At 48.9% G+C, this 23,344-nt stretch overlaps 1 protein-coding gene and 1 long non-coding RNA gene across 4 annotated transcripts in view; one reads left to right on the top strand and one right to left on the bottom strand.

The window, feature by feature from the left end:
• Positions 1 to 21,906, top strand: part of LRFN5 (leucine rich repeat and fibronectin type III domain containing 5) — a 54,820-nt gene extending 32,914 nt beyond the window's left edge. For 2 of the 3 annotated variants that reach the window (XM_057403859.1, XM_057403858.1), the window contains exons 2-3: positions 12,167 to 13,574; positions 14,153 to 15,692. In XM_057403859.1, the coding sequence (XP_057259842.1) occupies positions 12,187 to 13,574; positions 14,153 to 15,095 (2,331 nt within the window). In that variant the 5' untranslated portion in view covers positions 12,167 to 12,186 and the 3' untranslated portion in view covers positions 15,096 to 15,692. Of the gene's footprint in view, positions 1 to 12,166; positions 13,575 to 14,152; positions 15,693 to 21,467 lie in introns of those variants that run through there. The other variant, XM_057403860.1, reaches the window with a different exon arrangement.
• Positions 3,909 to 4,729, bottom strand: LOC130596350 (uncharacterized). Its single transcript, XR_008971507.1, has 2 exons — positions 4,490 to 4,729; positions 3,909 to 4,128 (listed from the first exon to the last, which is right to left on the bottom strand). It is a non-coding gene; the product is annotated as an uncharacterized LOC130596350 (long non-coding RNA).
• Positions 21,907 to 23,344: the final 1,438 nt, after the last annotated feature.

Genomic DNA, 23,344 nt, shown 5'->3' with positions numbered 1-23,344 from the left:
GATCTCTGCCTGTGAGCATCCATCCTGCAGAGCGGTTTGTGCTGCTGCATTTGTTCCCACCCTGAGGTGACAAGGAGATGTAGATGTTGACACTTGGTGGTGGGGTGGATGAGGCTACTCAGGCACGTGCAGCACCAGGAGCAGCCCTGTCAGATGGAAAGGCTGCTGGGACAGGGCACCCCTGCCCTCACCCAGCCATGAGTGCCAGCCAAGCAGCCTGCACAGGAGATGTGGCTGTGTGAGTTACACGTTTTACTGTGAGAGCATCTGCTGCTTGGCCAGACGTCCTAGGTTGTGTCAGTCTCCCTTCTCTTTGGCTTCCTGCCTGTCATCCTTTGTGCATCCTTCCTGAGAATGGGTCCGCAGAATGCTCGTGCAAGTATATAACTGCGCCACAGGGTATCAGGGTGCTGGTGGCCCCAAGGAGATTGTCCCCGCGGCATCAGGCCTTGCCACTTGCCCTCCATGCACAGCCCTGCCTGCTGTGAGTGTCCACGGGGAGCGTGCTGGCTGGATAACTCAGGGTGGATTCTGCAGGGACAAGCACAGCAGCTGGGGAACATGCTGCTTTGGCAAACTTGGTGACAGAGAATTGTCAAAGCAAATCCTTTCACGTTTGTGTTCTGTTTTGATGCTGCAAAAAACACTTAGTTTTGAAAACGCCACGATCTCCCAATTCAACAAAAATGTTTTGATAAGTTAAAAGCTGTTTTGTTTAAACAATTATTCAGTTTATTCACTTAGGCTTGCTTGCATTTTTAAGCTGTACAATTGATGCTGCTATTAGAGTCAGCATTTAGCATATTTGTACAGTATTTTGTATGGCAATGCCTCAGGAGTTGGAAAATGCAATAGCTTGGTGTTCCTGACTTTAAAACTCAGTGCTTGTTTGCTGCCATACTCAAGATGGTTTTTGGTGAGATCCATTGCTGCGGGGCTCTGGCCACAGCAGGAGTTCATTTGCTGTGTGTGGGGTGCTCAGGGTATGCAGGGTGATGGGTGCTGGGTTCAGACCATCCCAGAGCTGGATGCAGGAGAGGGCTGTGCTCACCCACAGCACAGTCCCTTCTGCACTGCGGGGCCAAGAGCTTTGGGACCTAAAGGAGGGAGGCAGTGGGAGGTCATGGGAGTGGTTATGCTGCCTTTCCTGTATTGCACGCAGCTGCATTGCTCAGCTATGCAGCCCCCAACATAAGAAGGATGTGGATCTGTTGGAGAGAGTCCAGAGGAGGCTGTGAAGATGCTACAAGGGCTGGAGCACCTCTACTATGGGGACAGGATGAGAGAGCTGTGGTTGTTCAGCCTGGAGAAGGGAAGGCTCTGGTGTCTCACCTTGGAGCAGCTTCCAGTGCCTGAAGGAGTAAACAAGAAATCTGGCATGGGGCTTTTGACAAGGACCTGTAGGGATGGGACAAAGGAGAATGGCTTTAAACTGACAGAGGTGAGATTTAGATTAGATGTTAGGAAGAAATTCTTCCCTGTGAGGGTGGTGAGGCACTGGCACAGGGTGCCCAGAGAAGCTGTGGCTGCCCCATCCCTGGCAGTGTTCAAGGCCAGGTTAGACAGGGCTTGGAGCAACCTGGTCTAGTGCAAGGTGCCCCTGCCCATGACAGGGGGGTTGGAACTGGGTGATTTTAAGGTCCCTTCCAACCCAAGCCATTCTATGATTCTGATTCTATAATAATTACTGAAGAACGGAGAGAAAGAAAAGGTACTCATGATGCACATATTTTATAGAGGCTGCTACAGCCTGCCCGTGGCCACAGTACATTTCCTACCATTCTCCACAGCCTGTGTTTTTACCACAATGTTTTTAACCAGGGCTTTCCTCAGAAGTCAGTGTTAGAGTACCCGTCTCCCCAAGCCATGGCAGAGCCAGGGAGAAGTGCCACTCTGAGCCCTGCGGATCAGGGCCGCTGGGGATTGCCAGGCTCTTTTTTCTCACAGCACAGCTATTAATAACTTCCAGAGCTGCAGTCGTGTTCCTGCGCTGCCGTGTTGAGTCATCCCGTGTATCACTCTCGGCTCCTTGTCTGTGATACAAATGCCTAATGAGCTGCCTCCGCCACAGCCCTGCGTGTCAGACCAGCCTTCCTCATGACTTGTTCAGCATTTAGTTCAGTGTATTTCATGTCCATTCATTTTAGCCGAGCAGTGCCATGTGTAGCTCTTGTGAGTGGCCATGGGCTCAGGGCCACACCAGCAGCGGGCATGCTGGAAGCATATTGGAAGCTGCCTCCTTATCAGCCCAGTGCAGGGGACTCACCATGCGGTGAGGGTGCTGGCCACTGTGTGTTCAGAACAGCCTGCTGGAACATGTGTATGTGAGAGGGACGGTCAGTGTGGGAAGTAGCAGGAGCAGAACCAGAAAGGAAATCAAACCAAATTCCTAGAAATCCCTGCATCTCTGCTGCATTAACAGCGCTCACCCAGTGTCATGGGGTATATGCTGCTGGTGTGGCACGTGCTCCAGGTAAGCCTGCTGCTGAAGGCAAGGGGGTTCGTTGGATGGCTTGTGAGCATTGGCAGTGCCCCTGGGCATGGTGAACCTCAGGCTTGGGATCTTGAGCCTCCCCACACATCCCAGGAAGGCTTTGGCTCTCCTGTGGAAATCCAGGACACAAAGCTGGGTCAGCAGAAGGGGGGGAACTGGGTGCCTGGAGAGTGTCTGTGTTCCCTGACTCCTGCTGGAAACCCTTCAGCTGTGACTTGGGAGCCATGCTCCATTTGCACTGGCGTAGGGAACCCAGCACCGTTTTTACCTTTTTGAGGACTTGGCATTTTTTGAGAGTTGTTTGTTCCACAGAATACCAAACAATTCTAAGATAAAGTGCTTTAAAAGTAAATAAAGCATAATTACCGTATTTTTCTGCTCAATTTCTGAGTTTTATGGGCATGTTTTTAAGATGTACTCTGCAAAGGCAAGAGCTGAAACATTTTGTTGTGTAGAGGACATGTGAGAAACAGCACAATACATCATGCAAGGAGAGGCAGCATCCCTGTGTGAATTTGCAGTGCTTCCCCAGGGCCCTTGCTTTGAGCCTGGGTCTCCCCTTGTGCCTGCTGTAGCAAGGTTTGGGGTGCTGGGAGATGCTGCTTCAGCCCACCCTGCCTGAGCTGGGGTGGGATGGATGAGGTGGTCTCCAAGGTCCTGCTACTCTCAGTGGTTCTGTCTGCTGCAGGGGTGTCTGCCTTCACCTGATGGAATTGCCTTCACATCATTTCCCCTTTATTTCCTAAATAAGCTGGCCAGCTGTGATGACACAAGGGAGGATTTTTACTCAGGATGGAGAACTGCGATACAGTATATATGAAGGTCCTTTACTGAGGTCAGTGACCAAACAGGGTGTGGGAATTGAAGCGGGGTGTGTAATTTTGACATCATTAGTGGCACTGCAGGCTGAGATAATCACATCCCAGGTAGCAGGGCATGCATAGGAAGGGTGAAAGCATGCAGGAGGTGTGGGTCTGTCCCAGGAAGGGTTGCGCTGTCTGCTCCAGGGTGCCTTCTGAAAGTGGGTGAGCATCAGCTGCTTCTAGCACCAGGGTTCAGGTTGAGATGTACCAGTGACCGTAGCAAATCCTGCATTCCCCATTAGCGATGCTGGTGCTCACCAGGTGACTTTGCAGCCAGTGAACTCCAGAACTGCAAACCACCTGTGTCCTGTCACCTGCCAGCTCCAAAGCCAGGTTGGAGGCAGTGAGAGAGGCTGGGGCAGTGAATGCCCAGGCTCTGGGACAATCACAGAAAGACATGGAGCAGCCACATTCCCGGGGATCAGCACTAGGACTACACAGGGATCAGGCACAGTGGATTACAGGCCAGGGCACCCTGAATTTGCAATGATGTTGGTGCTCCTCATGCATCATCGGTCTGTTTTACACTGATGAGACTTTCAAATAAAGTAGTAGATCAAAGCACTTTGATTTTATGGTTTATAATAAAACCAGCACAAAAAAATAAGTGCAGGTAGCAATGTTGAAGATTACAAGCAATTGAAGGCAATAGAGTCAGTGATGGAACAGATGAACTGTGGGGTGTAAAAAGCTGAACTGTTGCAGCACCTCAGTTTTCTTCTGGCAGTTGACAGTTCTGTCCTGCTTGGCTGTCTCCAGGCAGATGGACAACTGAGGAATGTGTAAAATTGACAGTAATAATGAGTATAGTATCCTTCTACTGCAGTTCAAGACACAGCCTCTCTCCTGCTGCAGCAAACCCTCGAGGCTGTTTTGGCCTGTCAGGAGTTTGTCTGTGTGCTGAGAAGCTGCATCCCCAAAACAGCCAGTGCTTCCCCTTATGCCCATGCCGGACCCCTTGTCTGCATGGGTGCTCATGGCTCACATCCTCCTGGTGGTCCTTCAGCAGAGATGTCAAACCTCTCTGCGAAAGGTTTAGGCCTTCAGCCTAAGCTTTAAAATGTGGTATGATGTATTGTCTGGCCCATATGCCAGACTCGGGTATCAGGATACCCCCAGCCATCCACCTTACCTACATGCCAAAACGCTGGTGGGATGCTATTGCCCATCGGCATGCAGCACGGGAAAATTCAGATGCATTACAAAATGAGACTAGGCTGAAGACGAGGTGTGGAGCCCTGCAAGGATGGCACAAGGGAGCAGTGCTGCGCCCAGGGCTGTGCTGGCTCCGTGGGGCTGGCATCCATTAGTAGGAGCAGTGGCAGTGTGACAGTTGCAGTTGTGCCTTGTTGTTTCCATTAGTCCCACATAAGCTGTGGGTCGGTTGCCTGGTAACACCCTGGCTTTAAGGGATCGTCTGTCATGCCCAGTGACTGGCAGCTGGCTTTCACATCTCTCCCTGAGCTCCTCATTCCAGTTTGCTTGCATTTCCCCCTGTTTGCTCTATGTCACCTCTGGCTTGGTCCCTTCCCCTGGGAACACTGTTTTCCTGGGTTACAGGTCAGTCTGGTTGTGGTCCCCCCTGTGTCAGACAAACCATCTCAGTGCCCATGTGCTGTATCATCAGCTGTTTGTCGTAGCCTGTCTATAACCAGACACAGGCAAATGTTCTCAAGATACAGGTTTTTCTTACAAAGTGTCTTTAGTGATATTGGTACTGCTTGAGTGAAGGACTCCCTGATAGTTTGCATAATCACTCCTTCCTTCAGGGAAAGGCTTACTCTGCACAGGAGAATACAAACGTAGTGTGTTGTGAATCAAAGCATTAATCACTTGGAGATTGTTGGGATTTCATGCATTTGTTTCAGTGTATGCTGCTATGTAGTGGTTTCATGCTACTCTCTGTATAGTTTCTGCTACTATACTTGGTTCCCTGGATAATGTAATTACTACTTACTGTTCTCACACCTAGCACTTTCTAGGGCAGACCTTCCCTCTGGATAGCTATGGGGAGGGAGCCCAGGGCAGGGGAGGTGGAAGGTCTCCACAATACCAGGACTCCCCATGCAATGCTTGAAGAGTCCTGGTAGCACATCCTATTGTTGTTATTGTGCAGCAGCCAACATTTTTTCTAGCAGTTTAATATTTGAACTCTTCCTCAGAAACTTAACTGTGCCAATTTAGTAAATGGTTAATTAATTAATAAAGGAATTAAGAAGTTAATATACTGTTAGGGTGGGCATTTTGTCCTGCTATAATGACTGTTCCATTATTGAAGCTGTCTGGCTTATGCCCTGCCATTCTGCACCCCCCAGGGAAGGGGTGCAGACCCCCATGAGCTCTTGGGCAGTGTCTGCCTCACTCTTCATTTTCAACACCATTGTGCTGTTGCAACTGGGAAAACAGTGGAAGCTTTGCTCTTAGGTAGCCAGGCAGACACGTGGCACGGTCTAGAGCTTACTGATACTGGTTCTGCTTTCTCTAGAAATCTCTTTAATTAATATAATTGTTATTGTTCACTTTAATCTTGCCTCGTTACGGGGAGAAAAATTGCCTCCCAGGATGAGCTGCTTTGCATACGTGTGGCTTGCAGCTTTAAGGCTGGAGGGAAATGAGAAGAGCTATGTGAACACAGCTCATTAGCCAGCCAGCCTCCAGCACTGTTCCTCAGTATTTACAGGGGGCCATCACCTTGGAGTACACCTGACCTGCTGCAGTATCAGGCAGGCCGAAGGAGGTCCTGGAGCAAGCAGGATTTGATGTCCTCTGGTTTGTTAAATTCCCAGGTGTTAGGTGGGGTGCAGATGTATTTGTTGCAGTGTTTGAAGCCCCTTAACAAAGACGGGGCTGCACTATTTCCTTCATAGCATGTCTCCACATGGTGATTCCCCTGCTCAGTCCTGCAGGAAGTGTTGTAAGTGTCAAAGCACCAAAGCAGCATGTGCTCCCTGCAGTGCTAATAGGCAGGCTGGACATCAGAAGCTGCCTTGCAGCTGAGGGCTCCTTACTGCCTGTTTCAGATGTTACCCCTCAGCAGTGTGTGAGGGCTTTGCCTCTGGTGGAGCACGTAGTGCATACCGCTGGGGTGAGAGACCATGGTCCTGGTCTGTGGCTCTGGTCCCTGGTTGTGGTCCATGCAGCAGCTGAAGCCAGCAGAGCCCCTGGGGAAACCTCTGTGGGAGGTTCTTTGTTCTGAGTGTTTCTGGTTTTTTAGGCACTGTGTTTCCAATTCAGCAAAACACTCAGGCGTGCTTACAAACCCTTGACCTTTGTGAAATTGAAGCTCCTTGTTCTCTACTTAAGTAGTTTTAGCAATTGGTATGCCATATATCACAGCACCTTCATTTCTATGTGCCCATTTTAGCATGGCGGCAGGATGATTTTGGTAACTGGTGCCAGCTATTTCCCCATCCTTCATTCCCAGCAGGTGAACATCATCAGCTGCTAGACCTCTTTTTTTTTTTTTCCTACCATGAAATTGCATTTGCAAAGACCTTAAAATCACCACTTCTGCTGAGGCCTGGAGGGTTAGGAAAGGCGGTCAATATCTTCTGTCATGACCTCAGTGATGACAGATTATGTCTGAGCCAAGCACTGTATTAGCAGCTGACTCCGAACAGCTACCAGAGTGCTGTATTGGGTTTACCCGGCTCATTGACTCTATGTAGCACCTACCATCTGAACTGGATCGGATGCAGTGGAAATCGTTTGCTAATTAATTACTGTCTCCTGGATCCCGCTGCTTCCGTATGTTATGTACTTCACAATATGTAAATTACCCTTTATAGCAGTGGACATGGCAGCAGATGCTGTACTAAGTATCAGAAAACCTATTTCTCCCAAAGAAGATGGGGCAAAAAGCCAAAAAGCAAGCAGCACATCAGGAAAGAGGAGCAATCTCAGCTTGGCGTACATCATGACATTTCATTCTCATGTCTCTTGGATCAATTCCAAATTTCAAATTCATTAGCCCTTTACATGACCTCAATTTGGTGCTAGAACCAGTAGATGGTCATTTATTTTCCTACCCTGCTGCTGATGGGGTACCTTTGAGGTGTGCACAGGCACAGCCTCTCCCCCACAGACACAGTGCCCTGGGCATAGCACGGGCTTTGGCCCAGATGAGCCCAAGGTACTTCCTCTGTGCAGGGATGGCTGATTTACAGCCAAAGGGACTTGGGGCATCTGGAGACCAAAGTCCACACTGGGGGCATGGCTAAGGTGGGAATGGGGCTGACAGGAAAGAAGAGTTCTGCACTGCTGAACTGGTGTCAGACCCACTATGTAGCTGTGAAAAATGAATAAGGGGAAGGACTTCCTCTGCTCTGGAACAGGGGCTACAAGTGTGGGGACAGTGCCCTAGTTTAGCCATTTCAAATCAGTAGGAGAAGTAGCAGGCCCCAGTCCCAAAGGCACCATGCACCAGAGGCTGATGGGGTCCTTTCCTCTTCAGAGACACAATTTTCCCATCTGTATGGCAATGAGCCATACAGCCCACTGTGATTTGTAGTTAGTTTTTATAGATAGATTTAATAACTCAAATTATTAAATGTAGTAACTAAATTGATTTATAATTGGTATATGAGAGCTTTTTTGTGTGTGTGAATCAGAAATGCCACCGTAGGAGCTTGACTATCCCTATCTTTTTGCAGACACCAAGTAGTAAATGAAAGCAATGTGCACCTTCACAGAATCACAGAATCACAGAATAGTTAGGGTTGGAAAGGACCTTAAGATCATCTAGTTCCAGCACCCCTTGCCATGGGCAGGCACATCTCACACTAAACCATGCCACCCAAGGCTCTGTCCAGCCTGGCCTTCATCACCGCCAGGGATGGAGCATTCACATCTTCCTTGGGCAACCCATTCCAGTGCCTCACCACCCTTACAGTAAAGAACTTCTTCCTTATATCCAATCTAAACTTCCCCTGTTTAAGTTTTAACCTGTTACCTCTTGTCCTATCACTACAGTCCCTAAAGAATAAGATACTAGGATACTAGCATATCTCTATGTGTTTAATGGTAATAATATGCTTTCTTTTTCTTTCTTTTTTAAGTAATGATAATCAGATAACTCTTTGCTATGTCAAAAAGGTGTTTTCTACAATGAGCTGTAAACTGTGTCAATGCTGTTGTCACTGCAAGTTGTCTGTGTGCAGGAAGATGTGTGCTGGGACAGGAGAGGATGCATGGCCTGGCTGACTTTCAAAAGTCATGCCTTCTTATGGCAGCTGTTCTAAGCCACTAGATCCTGCAGTTCCTGCTGCCTTCTAGAGTATCTCGGTTGTGGGCCATAGCCATGAGACTTCAGTACACTGAACATACCCACAGGCAAATATTTTGGCTTCTTTCAGCAAGGTGGTGAAATGTTTCTGCTGCCCCTGTGGTGAGGGTTGATGTCCAGCCTGGGGAGGATGGGTTGTCTCTGTCCCTACACAGTGGGGGCACGCAGGCTGGGTGCAGTCATCGAGATCCATGTGTGGTTTTGCTGTTTCTATCAATTGAAGTGTCCAGTACAGCTTCAGCTGCAAATGTCAGTATATCTTTGCATGACATACAGATCTTGGGGCACTTGTGAGCATTTGTGCAAACACACAACTTCTTTTAAGCTTTGCTCACACTTCTTATCACCATATTCCAGTATTTGAAGAGTGGCTACAACAAAGACAGAGACTCCCTTTTTACAAGGAGTCAGAACAGACATGGGGTGATGGGCACAAGTTACTCCTGGGGACATTCCAGCTGGCCACAAGAGGAAAATTTTTCCCAATGAGAACCATCAGCCATTGGAATAATCTCCACAGGGAAGTGGTGGATTCCCCAGTGTTGGACACTTTCAAGATTCAGCTGGCCAGGGTGCTAGGACATATAGCCTAGGTTGGATCAAATGATTTTTGAGGTCCTTTCCAACCTAGTATTCTATGATTCTATGACAACTTATGTGACACTTAAAAAAAAAACTGATAAGGTTGGTTAACAAACTGTTTACCAGGAACAGCTGGACACTGGGCAGCAGTGGGAGCCCACAGGCACCTCTGGCTTTGGTTAAGACAGCTCAATGTGGAGACCAGCTCCCATGCAGGGCTTGTACATGGTCCAAGAGAAATGTCATGCCTGCTTTTCTCTGCCCTCCTCATTTCCCCCCCAGCAGTTTCCCAAGCTGCAGTGTGAGAGAGCTGATGGACCTGGAGGGATTTTAAAAGTCCTGTGGGTGCTGGCACAGTCCTGTCCCCATCGCATGGGGTCAGTCCTCCCTCCCCAGGTGAGGCTGCCGAGGGGCCCGTTATGGTGCCAGCAGCCACTGGCAGATATGCAAGAGGGCTGAGGTATACTGGCAGACAGATCAGGTCCCAGGTCATGAATCTCCCCATTACAATCAATGGGGCTGGTGGTTGCTAGTGCTCTGATCCACCAAGACCTCTCCATAAGTACCCTTGAGGAGCTCCTCCTAGGTTAGTGTCATTGGCAGGGTTACATGGTGTGTGCTCACCTCCCTGTCCAGGTCACTGGTAGAAATACTGGACAGGACTGGCCCTAAACCTAAACCTGAGTCCTGGGGGCATAGCTAGTGACTGGCCACCAGCAGGATCTCACCCCATTTGTTACAACCGTTAAAGCCCAACCCTTCAGCCCAGTGTTTGACTCTTGCATTGTGCTTGCCATGTGCTTGCCATGTGCTGGGCATTTTGTCCAGAGAATAGTGTCAGAGACTGTATCAAAAGCTCTCCTGAAATCCAAAAAACCTACATCCACTGGTGGGCAACCTTGTCATAACCTTGTCATTCCAGCTGTTGTTTAAGTCTGCGTCTCCTTACATCTCTGTTTCATCTTGTAACAGTATTTCCAAAGTGTAAATTCACCTTGCTGATTTGGTTTTAATCTTGTATAGTTCTTCAGATGAACTTGAATCCAAGCACATTACTTTAATCACAGCTACAAATCTAAATTAGCATTATTGAGTTAGCAAATCTAAATGAGCATAGTGTCCCCCGCCAAGGCTGTCTGGGGACCCTGGCAGTCATGCTGAGGATGCCCTGAGCTGCTGCTTCCACATGAATCTCAGCATCACTGTTCTCCTCCAAGTCCATTTCACCTGTAGAACAACCCTGACCTGCAGTGCTAGCACAGGCTGGACAAAACTGAACCCACGAAACAGTTTTCTGCCAGAATTAATGGTAGGAGTAATGGTAATGGCTATGGTAATGGTTCCCAGAACTACAGTAGTGGTAGGCCATGCTGCAGGAGCATACTCAGTTGATGAGTATTGTAGAATACTTGAGGGTTTTTTCCAGTGGCCACTCAAGGACTGAAGCCAGTTGTCATGAAACCCAGCAGTCCCCAGAAATAGCAGGAAAAAAAATAAATAGATAGTGCTAAAGAGCAGGGTTTAGAGGCTAGCGTTTTCACTCATCTTATTTGCAACTTGTTAGCTCCTCTTAGTTTGCATGGCACTGGTGATGGACTATGGATGGACTGGACTAATTGCTGTTCTGACATTAAATGTCTTTAAATATCTGTGACTATTCAAGATGCTTGATGGTTGTGAAAGTTAATTTTATTTTAGATGAGCTTCATTAGTACATTTCTATGTTGATAATACATCTGAGTAATCCTATCTGTACATGTATAATTTTATGAGTCCTGAAGGGAGCTTCATCTCCGATGTGAGTCCCTCTGTGCTCCGTTGCTTACGACTGCACAAGTTTCTTCTCAGACACATAGGTCTCCCTTCCTCCACAGGACCATGCTCCCTCCAGCCCTCCTGTTCCATGGAGGAGTAGACGCCTTCTCCCTGCCTGCCTGTGCCATGGGGGATGCTGACGCATCGTGGTGCAGAAACCATCACCGCTGTGCTCACCAAATTTTTGGCACAGTCATGATGGATGATTTCATTTAACTGGTGTGGGCACTGTTGTTTTCTTCCTTGTTTCCATACTCTGAAGATCCTGGATCTGGCAGGGTACGAGATAAGGCTAATTGAACTGTCAGGTTTTCTGGGAGAAGAGTTCAGTGCTACTGGTTGTGGGAGCAGGGAAAACAGTGATGATCTAAAATTAGCTCATGTTCCATTTTTATTTAGACCTTTGTTGTTATGGGGGGCTTTTCTTGTTTTTTTTTTTTTTGTTTGTTTTTTTTTTTAGTTGTTTTTTTTGTTTGTTTTTTTTTTTATGGGGGGTGGGGGGTTTGTTTGGTTTGGTTTTTTTTTTTAGTTGTTTTATTTGCATTTTTGGGTCTGGAATAACACAAAATTAGCTCCTTCCAAGTTTATTCTGAAAATAGGGTTAAGAGCTTAGTTGTTTGGTAGAGATGTCTGTAAACTCATTGAATTGCCATGATTTAGAGGCCGCTGGGAGCTTTGTCCTAGCAAGTGAAGTGCACATGAATAACCTCTCATTTTCAATACATAAAGGGCATTATGGCAAAGTAACTCCAGGCAGCGAGGTCAGAAGCTTCTGTCAGAAAGTGGAGTGCTTGGCATGGAGGTACCTTGCACAGCAGAGCTGAGCTCTAGCAGCAGGGCCCCAGAGGACACTACTGACACCATTTGTATATAGGTGTCTGGATGTTTGTGGTTATATATGTGTGTATGCAAAGATACCTGTCTCTCAATGTTCTTCTGGAATGTAGTATCGTAGCTGTTGTGTCAGGATATGGAGAATGATAAAGACATCAGGTAACAACATAAGGATGATGCACCATTACATGAACCTCAGCTTCATGATTTAATCACAGACAGTTTGTTTTTGATTTTTTATAATGTCATTTGCTCATCTTGCAGAGACTAACAAACGTTTGCTCTCCCTTACAGGCTCTTGAACCTGATCTACAATGGAAAAACTGCTTTTGTTTCTGCTGTTCATTGGCATAGCGGTGAGAGCTCAGATCTGCCCAAAGCGCTGTGTCTGTCAGATTTTGTCTCCGAACCTTGCCACCCTTTGTGCCAAGAAAGGGCTCTTATTTGTTCCTCCCAATATTGACAGGAGGACCGTGGAGTTACGGCTGGCAGACAACTTTGTTACAAACATTAAAAGGAAGGACTTTGCCAATATGACCAGCCTGGTGGACCTGACACTGTCCAGGAATACAATCAGTTTTATTACACCTCATGCATTTGCTGACTTGCGTAATTTGCGGGCTTTGCATCTGAACAGCAACCGATTGACTAAGATCACAAATGACATGTTCAGTGGACTCTCCAATCTTCACCACTTGATACTTAACAACAACCAGCTGACTTTAATTTCTTCTACAGCTTTTGATGATGTTTTAGCTCTTGAGGAATTGGATTTGTCTTACAACAACCTGGAAACCATCCCCTGGGATGCCGTGGAGAAGATGGTTAGTTTGCACACTCTCAGTCTAGACCATAACATGATTGACCATATTCCCAAGGGGACCTTCTCCCACCTGCACAAGATGACCAGGTTGGATGTCACATCTAACAAACTGCAGAAGCTACCACCTGATCCTCTCTTCCAGCGAGCTCAAGTACTAGCAACCTCAGGAATTATCAGCCCCTCGACTTTTGCATTGAGCTTTGGTGGGAACCCTTTGCATTGCAACTGTGAGCTTTTGTGGTTGAGGCGTCTTTCAAGGGAGGATGACCTGGAGACTTGTGCTTCTCCTACGCTCTTGTCTGGCCGGTACTTCTGGTCAATCCCTGAGGAGGAGTTCCTGTGTGAGCCTCCTCTCATCACCCGGCACACCCATGAGCTGCGGGTGCTGGAGGGCCAGCGGGCAGCATTGCGGTGTAAGGCCCGGGGGGACCCTGAGCCAGCAATTCATTGGATTTCACCTGAGGGCAAACTGATTTCAAATGCAACGAGGTCTGTGGTGTATGACAACGGGACACTTGACATCCTGATAACAACGGTGAAGGATACAGGCTCCTTCACCTGCATTGCTTCCAATCCAGCTGGGGAGGCCACGCAGACAGTGGACCTGCACATAATCAAACTCCCCCACTTGCTGAACAGCACGAACCACATCCATGAGCCTGACCCTGGCTCCTCGGATATCTCTACTTCCACCAAGTCAGGCTCCAACGCGAGCAGTAGCAATGGGGATACTAAAGTCAGCCAAGATAAGAAGGTGGTCGTTGCGGAAGCAACATCTTCTACTGCTCTGCTGAAATTCAATTTTCAGAGGAATATACCTGGGATACGTATGTTCCAAATCCAGTACAATGGTACTTATGATGACTCCCTTGTTTACAGGTAAGGCAGCCCCAGCCCTGCTGTGCTGGGCCCTACCAGGCTGCTCAGCACTGATGTGCTGCCCCTGGCTCCAGGTAGCCTCCCCACTGGAGCAGCAGGTTCCCACGCAGCACCCTGCCTGTGGAGCAGATGCTGGGAGTTGCGGGAAAGACTCATCCCAAATAGGGAAATTATCTTGAACAGTGTTATTTTTAGATAATGCAAATGGATCTCTAATCCTCTGAACTAATGTGATTGGCAGAAAGGTTGTGAAGTTTAGATGAGTTAAATGGATCATAACACTCTCAGCTTTATGAAAACACAGGGAGAAAGGTGTCTGGAAATGCATTCCTTGTACATTTTCAGGAAGTGTCCATGCTGGTGTGTTAGCTGAGTTCGGAGGGGCTCTGTGCTACCGGGTGTCACAGTCACACTGGTCAAAACTGTCTTTGCTTGGCAATTTCTTTTATGTTTTTGACGTGGTCACTCTCTTGGCGGCCTGCTTGGTGGTGCTCACTGCTGCCAGGGAGCGTGACACACAGCAGGGAGGTGCCTGTGGGTTTTCTGGGTTCATTCACACTAGTTTCCTTCTCCCTCAGAATGATACCTCCCACAAGCAAAACCTTCCTGGTCAACAACCTGGCTGCTGGGACTGTGTATGACCTCTGCGTCCTGGCGATCTACGACGACGGGATCACCTCGCTCACCGCCACCAGGGTGGTGGGCTGCACGCAGTTCACCACTGAGCAGGATTATGTGCGCTGCCACTTCATGCAGTCCCAGTTCCTGGGTGGGACCATGATTATCATCATTGGTGGGATCATTGTGGCCTCTGTGCTTGTGTTCATCATCATCCTCATGATCCGCTACAAGGTGTGTAACAACAACGGGCAGCAGAAGGCCACCAAGGTCAGCAACGTATACTCACAGACGAACGGGGCTCAGATCCAGGGCTGCAGTGGGGTGCTGTCGCAGTCGATGTCCAAGCAGGCTGTTGGGCATGAAGAGGGCATCCAGTGCTGCAAGGCTGCTAGCGATGGCGTGACGCAGTCGCCAGAGACTGGCTCCAGCCAGGACTCGGCCACTACTACCTCCACTTTGCCTCCCACCTGGACTTCTAGCACTTCTGTCTCCCAGAAGCAGAAGCGAAAGTCGGGGCCAAAGCCAAGCAGCGAGTCGCAGAGTGAAGCTGTCAGCAGTATCGAGTCCCAAAACAGTAACAGAAATAACTCCACTACCCTGCAGTTAGCTAGCCGTCCCCCTGACTCTGTCAAAGGGGCCCCCACGTACAAAAGAGCACAATCAAAGCCAAGTAAGTTCCTCACTTTGCCAGCTGACGCATCCCGAGCCAAGCGCAGGCTCTCCCTGGGCGGCGAGCTGATGGAGTCCCGCTGCCCCGGCAGCACCTGGGGCGCAGGCGGACTGCGGTCCAAAAGGAGCATGTCCATGAATGGGATGCTAGTTCAGTCGGACAGCTCTGATGTGAATAGTGGAAAAGCAACTTTCTCCAGTTCTGAGTGGATATTGGAAAGCACTGTGTGACCTGCCTTTTTTTTTTGTTATTATTTTTCTTTTTTTATTTTAGTTTTTATTTCAATGAAAAAATGCCAAACGTGTGAATCTCCCTCTTCCAGGGAATTGGATTTGGAAGTCCACTGCTGTCTCGCTGATTAATGGCTTGTTCATGCAGGGTTCTGTATAAGCCACCCAGTGCACACGGGGTTTTATTTAGTTTTCATTTGGTTTTATTTAATATCAAAACCGAAGGCAACATTTAGAGGTTAAAAGTATAAAAATAAAAAAAAAAGGAAAAAAAAAAGATTAAGGGGTGAAAAAGAAGCATGAAACAGCACCAGTGCCTTCCCTACTCTAGGACTGGCTTCCTGGTTCTGCAGTAGCAGAAAACAAAAGAGAGAGTTTTCACAGAAAAAGCCTTTTATAAAGGAAATGAAATTTCCTCCAAGCTAACAAATAACCACTTCTGGATCAATCAGTAAAATGATATTTTTTAAAACGGTCAGACTGTATATTTCTTTTCCGTGACAATGGTGTTGCCTTTGTTTTTAGGCAGATGCTGTACAAGAACAGCAACGCTGTGTTGTTATGTTGTGTAAAATAAACTATTCACTCCGTACACCAGCCAGCCTCACGGTAACTGCCACCCCAGAGCTGTGCTGGGGCCTGTGGGTTGCTGCTCAGTGGGTCCTACTGTGGGGCCAGGAGGAGCAGGAGGAGGGTGCCGGGGTCCCTCTCCTCCTGCTGGGGTCTGGCTTGCTGGGGTTGGGTGCTGGTGGAGCAGCAGGACTCTGCCACTGGACCTCACCAAGAGAGTGCCTGACATGTAGACCCTGAGCACCCTCATCCTGCGGTGCTGGGTCTGGCAGTGGTGACCAGCCACTCACTGCGCACCCTTCTCAGCCCCGTCCGAGAGCCTGGTCCTGCTGCCACAATGGCTTTGCCTAGTGCCAATGCTGGAAAAACACATTGTGTTCAGCAGCAGGGATGCTGTGCCCAACTCATGCGGGACTGGGTTTGCTGCTCCGTTTTCAGACCTGATTCCTGCTCTGGCAGTCAGTGCAGTGAAGGTTGTTCCTTCCCATCAGCACAGGGGTATGAGGCGTGAAACGCTGGAAATGGGAGCCTGCGGGAAGTGTGGGAGCAGCCCTGCGGCATGGGCACTGCAGCAGTCCCGCAGGACTCCTCTGGGACAAGAGATGTGATTGGGGGCACCAGGCAGAGTGCTGGCATCTTGGGGTGTGGGACAGGGAGCCAAGCAGGGGCAGCGAGTAGGGCTGGTGGGTCATCCCAGAGCTGCAGGGCAGGGCTGCAGCAGACGGGTTCGTAGCCATTCAGTGCCTCACAGTGGTGATTGATGAGGATGATAATGGTTATTTCTGTCTTTCCTGGACTTTTGGGGCATATTTCTTGTAAACTCTATGGTTTATTCCAGTTCTGTTTAATCCCCATGCATAATGGGACTGGAAGATGGTCTCATCTTCAACCTGCTGATTGCAGTGCCTGTGGGATAGACATAACATCTGGCAATAGGTGATAGCAATTGAAAACCCCCATGTGTGAGGGGTTCTGCTGCTCTGCTTGTTCTAAAGAAAAGTCTACCATTCATATTAATTAAACTCATGTGGTCATCATGTTTAAATTAGAGACAGCTTAACTCTGCAATATTAGTGCATTCTCAAATGCCAAATAACAGGTTTGACTGGGGCATTGTGGCCATTAAAATGTTAGAATAGTTACATTTTACACCCTGTGTGCTTGCGCTTGAGGGCAATGTAACCCAAGCAGATGCCTGGAGATGCCCTGGTTCTAACCAGGGCAGAGGGCCAGCTCGAGAGCAGTTGTGGATGGGGATGTCTTGTGTCTGGGGACATCTGGCAGGCCCCTGGTCTCTGAGGCCCTGAAGCTCAGGGCTGATGCGCAGGCAAGGTGACCCTTCTTCCTCTCAGCCATCGTGGGTTGCTCTCTGTGATTTTGCTGCCTGGTGTGGAAAAAAGAAGTCTGGGTGGGAGTGGTGCAAAGGACATAAACAGAAGAGGCTGTTTCTTTTTTAGAGAGCCCTTTTAACTTCCCTTGGGAAATGCAGAGACAAAAAAGGAAATGAAGCCTCAAAATTAGAATGCCCCCTTCTTACTGCAAAAGTAACAAAAAAACCTCAGCCACCCCCAAAAAATCCCTCCCTAGATTTCTCTGGAAGACTACATTCTTCTCAAGAGGCTGTGTGCACAGAAGCTAGCTATTAAAATAGTACACTGTCAGAGGCAGTGAGTATTTGTCCAACCTCCAGTAGTCTGATGCCAAAGGCACTGTCAAACATGGTAAAAGCAAGTGCTCTCATGTCCCAGTGAGAAGCTGCTCTCTGCAGACAGCACCAGTACTTGGGTATGGAGATAGCTTCAAAGGTTTTCTGCTGAGGTATTTGTTTTAATCGTGCATTTTAAAAACACCCAATGAAAATGCTTTATATGTCGTAATTGGACGTAAATGTGTCTAATGTTCTGTGAAAGTGCTAAAATATTAATAGCTTCTTGTGGTTTAGGGAGGTTTATTTTTATATTTTTGATTTTTTTACCCTAATAATTTTCTAAACTGAAATTTAGCTGAGTGTTTTGTCCACAGTGCATATGTATAAGCAGCTTAGAAGGACCATATGTCCCTTCGTTTGATCTAATTCTCTGCTAATAGTGTAGGAATGGTTAGACCTGGGTAGCTGGGGGTTCATCTTGTGCAGCTTTCGCTTCTTTGGCAGAGAGGAGTGTCCCTTGGGAATGCACTGGGTGTAAAATCTGCCATTTCCACTGGAGTAACTGTGCAGCAGGATGTTTCGTTTTATTCAGAGTGTGGAAAAGCCTTATGAAGGAGGAAATTCTCTGTCCTTTCTGTTCTGCAAAACCAGAGGTTGCCAACAGTTTGAGGCAGAAAAAGTGCTGAGAAACTCCTTGATCAGAATAACATTGGTACGTCTTTTGTCGGAGTGCAGTACTGCAACATTTCCTAATGCTTCAGAATGGAGGATATCAGTAAACCCCAACAGGATGTTCCCCATTGTGGATCATGGGGGTGCTGACATGTAGGGCAGTACTGGGGTGCCAGGGGATGCTAGCCCAGTGCTGCAACTCCGGCTTCACCCTAGGCAGCAAAGACTTGTTCCAGCAGATGCAAACCTGCCCCTGGAGCATCACCCACCTGCGGGTCTGCTCCTTGAGAGGCTTCTCAATAATAGAGAAACCCAGGTTTTAGCTATGAGATGGTGTCTTTTTGGACAAGCACTGGAGGAGGAGAAACGACTTCAGAAATTTGTTTATTCTTGTTAAATTTGCTGGCACATGCTTCCTCTTAAAACTTTTCCTAAACCTTTTCTCAGAGCATACATGTTGTGTTAAAGAGGGCTGGTACAAACAATGTCTGGTTGGAGAAGCAGGGCTTTGGTGGGTTAAACGTTTGCTGTGTTAGTTGTTTTCTGTGCTGCTTTTCAGCTTGTGTTCTGGGCATGTTCTTTACAGTGAATATATGGTACTGCTCTGCTCTGGGTGCCCATGTGGCTTTATTTCTGCCAGCGTGTTCCTGTGTGTTTGAAGGCCTTCCCCATGCACCCTGTTGTAAGGAAGAGTGAACTGGAAAGCAACAGCCATGTGTCCGGTGCCTGGGAGAGAGGACACAGCTCCTGGGGACGAGCAGCCCAGGCTGTGAAGGGCCTCGCAACCCGCATGGGGTGGCTGCTGCTGGGCATGCTGCCTGCCCAAAGGGGCCTGCCAAGGCTGTCTTATCCCTGCAAAGCTGCTGGAGGCTGGCACCTTACTGCCAGCAGCACCAGGATGCTCTTGCTTCCTGGAGACCATGAAAGCCCTGCTGCTGGTCACTGCTTTGGGACTGCACAAAGCTCCTTCTTAGCATGGTTGCTGAGCCAGGTGGATGCTGGCATTGGCACTGCATGCCGGTGGAATGAGCCCTGACAGCCGACAGTCCTGACACAGCCAGCGCTTGCTGTGCATGTGCCCTCAAGAAGGTTCAGCACAGCCCTTCTTTTGCCACTGCGGAACTGTACCCAGAGCTACAGCAGGCACCCTGCATGGAGAGGGAGTATGGTGCTTCCCCAGTAATTGAGGGAACCAGAAGTAGTAATGGCCACAGCTGCTATCACTTATTATTGCTTCTCTTCCTATTAATGGAGAGAAACTAGAGTCTTGAATGTACTGCTTGCAGAGTGGCATCATGTCAGCACTGCAATAGCTTAGGAACATTTACTGTCCTGTTCCAGGGTGCTGCTCACAACCAGGGGTTTTCTAGTGCTCTCCTAAAGCAGCAGTAACAACAGCCACAAAATCACACAGTGCCTTTCCCCTGGTAGCATGGTAATTTTAACATTGGTCAAAGTTCTGGTTTAAAAGAAGCAAATCATGGCAAGGTCAAAAGGGTGCTGCTTACAGAAAACATGTATTCTGTATTTTCCCTTTGCAAATGTGTTTCTGCATGCTTTGCTGTGTGTTGGGGTGCCTGGACTTGGTGTCAGAGCCTATGCTGCCAGATCTGGCCTGTGCTGGGTAAGTTAATGCACTGCAGCACCTCTGGCCAGCCAGGGCTTCCAGGAACAAGGCGCCCATTCCTTCTGCGGGTCCTTCTGTAGTGCTACACCCCTGCTGCTGCCGTCCACCTCAGAGCTGAATTGTCCCTTTTGGGCATCAGGCACCCACCAAGGGTCTGGCTGGCCCTGGCCCACCCCTCATGGGCAGCAGTGCTGCCTTCCTTTCTGCGCAGGCTGCAGGCAGGTACCTTGCATTAGGCATTGAGTGTCAGATTAAATCAGCTCTCTAAATGAGAATACACATGGCCTATGGTGACTTTTACTGTTTGAACAGGGCTGTAGTCATGCTTTCACACCAGTACAGATGTCCATGAATAAAAGTGCACAGGTTAGTAGGGCTGAAGGGTTAATGCTCTGTCATCAGTAATACAATACCAAGAAAAGGCAAATTGTACGGGTCTTGCTGACTGTAGTCTTCTAATATAATTGATCTATTCACAAAGTTGGGTGTGAAGGCTGCTGCTGTACAAAGAAGGAAACTTAGCTGGGAAGGAAGGAAGGAAACTAAAAAGGGAAAAAAGCAAACATGGCACATCACTGGCTGCTGAGAGGTCCCACAATGGCAACTGTATGAATATGAACAGAACAAGCTTCTGGTTTTGTTGTTCTGGAACAAACTGCATCACCTCAGGTTGTTTCAAGCGTCGCACTTCAGAAAGCATTCCTGTCATAAATCTGGAAGTAGATACCAAATTGGTGTGCCTAGCCTGGGGCTGAGCTGCATTTCTTCCTGGGCTGCCAGTTTTACATGTGAGTGCTAAACTGCCTCTCTAGAGGTGCGCGCTGTGTTTTGTGTGCCAGCCGTGCAGTCTTCTTTGCAGGGAACACTTGCACTGGGAGGGACAGATGAGGAAAACCATTAAGGGCCGTGGTCCTGGGTCTTTGGGGGTGGCAGAGGACAGCATCATGATGTGGTCACACAGGGAACCCCACCAGAGCTGGCCTTGGATTCACACGGATGGTCTGTAGGCAGCTGGGAGCTGCTACCCCCAGCAAGCAAGGATGAATTTAGAACGTGGTGTTTAGTTTGCATTTATGTACTGCAGTTTTGCATTCGCTAAGGTAAGTGAAGTGGTGGTGTCGGGGTGGCAGGGAGCAAGGCCAGGCATGGTGGGACCATGCTTTTCCTGCAGCAGTCCTGCTATCCGCAGTGCCATGGGTTGATGCAAATGATGTGGGACCTCAGAGCAGGACCATGAAAAATCTGCACATTCTCAACACAGTGACCTTTTGTCTCGCATGTACACCTCGTGAAGGCAAGTGCTGGATTTGTGCCCAGCCACTGCTCCATGCTGATGTTTTTCACTTCTGTGCAAATCTCTGAAACCATGCAGGGTTGAAACCCCTGCCATGGAGAAAAGCTTGGCCTCAATGAAGGTGGAAGCAAATATAGAAACCATAAATTTCTCTTGATTCTGGAACAATGAGCTTTACTGATTCCGTTTGGGGGTTTAGGAAGATTTTTTGTTAGTTTGGTTTTCCCCTCAGCAGCAGCACCAGCACATCCAGCTGGTGTGGAAGCTGGTGATGGCTGGCTGAGCTGGGCTGGGGATGCCAGCTGCCATTAACCCTTTCTCTTGTTAGCTGCCATGCTCTGCCTGCTGTGCCCTAGTCCCACAGTGCTGCTGGCACCCAAGGAGTGGGTGCAGGGCTGAGGGCAGGCTCTGCTGCCTGTTCCCTGCCTAGCTGTTGATGCAGTGCCGTGATCAGGCTGGCCCCGCTGAGTGCATCCCTATGGCAGGTCAGCTTCGGCTGCAGCAAAAGGCCGGATCCTGCTCCTTGTTCCCTCACTGTCTCTGTTTTGTCTCTTTGCACAGAAGCCGGGGCTGATCCGCAGGATGCCTGCCCTCCTCTGCTCCCTGAAAACGTTGCAACCGATGTTCTTACTCGGCAGAAAACAATACGATTCCAACTCACTGAAGATTAATGTGCTGCACCACGCTCACCCTACCGAAACCTTTACTTGAAGCTGCAGCCAAAGCCAAGAGGCCGTCGAGGTTGGCTGCGTCTGATAAACTGTCTTCCCCCTTTCACAGATTGCCCATCTCCATCTGCCACATTAAGTCTAAATACCTTTTTTTTCTGGTGTCCAAGGTTTTTATAAAACTTAAAAATTACAATGAAAAATCTGGTGGCAACAGCTGCAGTCCCGAGTCATGTTAAATGTCTCCTGTCTCCAATGGTGAGTTCACAAACTGTAAACATGGTAGCTTATATCACCTGAACAAATAAATGTTTTACTATGATGTCATGGGCATGTTGGTTGATCTGGAGGGTTCTGCCTGACAGCAGGCATGCCCGTCCGTACACAGTGCTGCTTCTCTGCACAAAAGGGCCCTGTGCTGCCTGTGTTCTGCATGCCCAGCATTGCTGAGTGGGGTCAGGCTGGGCACTGCAGCAGTGGAGTACCTGCATCCGTACAGTGTGGGGGCTCTGCTCTGCTGAATGAGCAGCACTAATCTGTGCTGGCCACAGCCTGCAGCCACAAGTGCTGCCTGCCCAGGGTAACCGACTGCGTCAGGCACTGGTGCTGCAGGAGTGCCACCCCGCTTTGACCTATGGTTCTGGGTGACAGCTTGGTGCAGGAAGGGAGCACCCCATCTGCCACTGCCTGTGGTTGGGATAGCTGGGGGGCTGCTGGCCCCACAAAACCCCCTCTCTTGCAGCCAGGCTGCCCCTCTCTAGGCCAGGTGGGGAACGTGGGGTATGGCACCATGGCCTCCTGGAGCACTGGGTGCCAGGAGTGGCGTGAAACAGGCCAAACATGGAACACAGTGTGCCACAAGCTCTTGTGCAATGCCAACCCTAACACGGGAAAGCTGGGCAGGGGACAGCTGGGGCTGCACCCCCAATGTGGCTGTACCAACCCCTTTGGCCATGCTGCCAATGCAGCGTGATTGCAGGTCTCCCTGTCATGCCTTGCTTCTCAAACAAGACCAGGGATTTTTTTTGTTTTTTTTTCTTTTCTCTGTCAAGAATCCCATATGGCTTACAGATCTAATTATAGCTTCCATGAAACCCACAGTGAATTGACCAGCTTTAATACAACTTCTCAGGAACAGATTACAGCTAGTATAAACATTTATTGTTGGTGGGACTGGCTTCATGCTGGCTGTGCGAAGGGCAGGAGATGGAGCTGCCTGACGTGGCTCCCCTGGCCCAGCTGCTCCCCATGGGGGGACCTGGTGCCACTGGTGCTTCTGCCACAGTGTGCAGGCGATGGACCTCAGCCTGGGCAGCTGGCTGAGCATGATTTCCCATACCAGCAGAGACACCAGAATCTCCCCAGGTCAAGGCAGCCCATGGGAGGAGTCTCTGAGCTAAGCCAGGAGCCTCACCCTTGGGTTTTCTCTTACACTTTCTCCTTTGTTGGCTGCAGCGCGAGCAGCAGGATTCACTCAAGGCATTGGCAACAAGCACCCTGAGCTCACCAGTGGGCCAGGCACCCAAGAGCTTTTGCATGTGCAGAAAACTTGGTGTAGGTCTGGTTCCAGAGACTATGGGAATGAGCGGTCCCTGTTTTATCCAGTGCACAAGAATGTCATGGCCAATGGAGACTTCAAGGGGTAAAAATATCTATTTTGATAAGGAGCTGGACTCATGGCTCTTATTCTCACAAAGTATGGGAAAGGGTCTTTCTGGCACTGCACATTTGATGTGGATTATAGTAACAGCACATCTTGCTCTTTACTTT

The sequence above is a fragment of the Pezoporus wallicus genome, unplaced genomic scaffold, assembly GCF_028554395.1.
Source record: "Pezoporus wallicus isolate ANWC-B61680 ecotype Strahan unplaced genomic scaffold, APGP_CSIRO_Pwel_v1 contig_7227, whole genome shotgun sequence".
In the NCBI taxonomy this organism is placed as follows: Eukaryota; Metazoa; Chordata; class Aves; order Psittaciformes; family Psittacidae; genus Pezoporus; species Pezoporus wallicus.
Note: the sequence above shows the minus strand (reverse complement) of the source record. Positions and strands in the feature narration are given on the sequence as shown.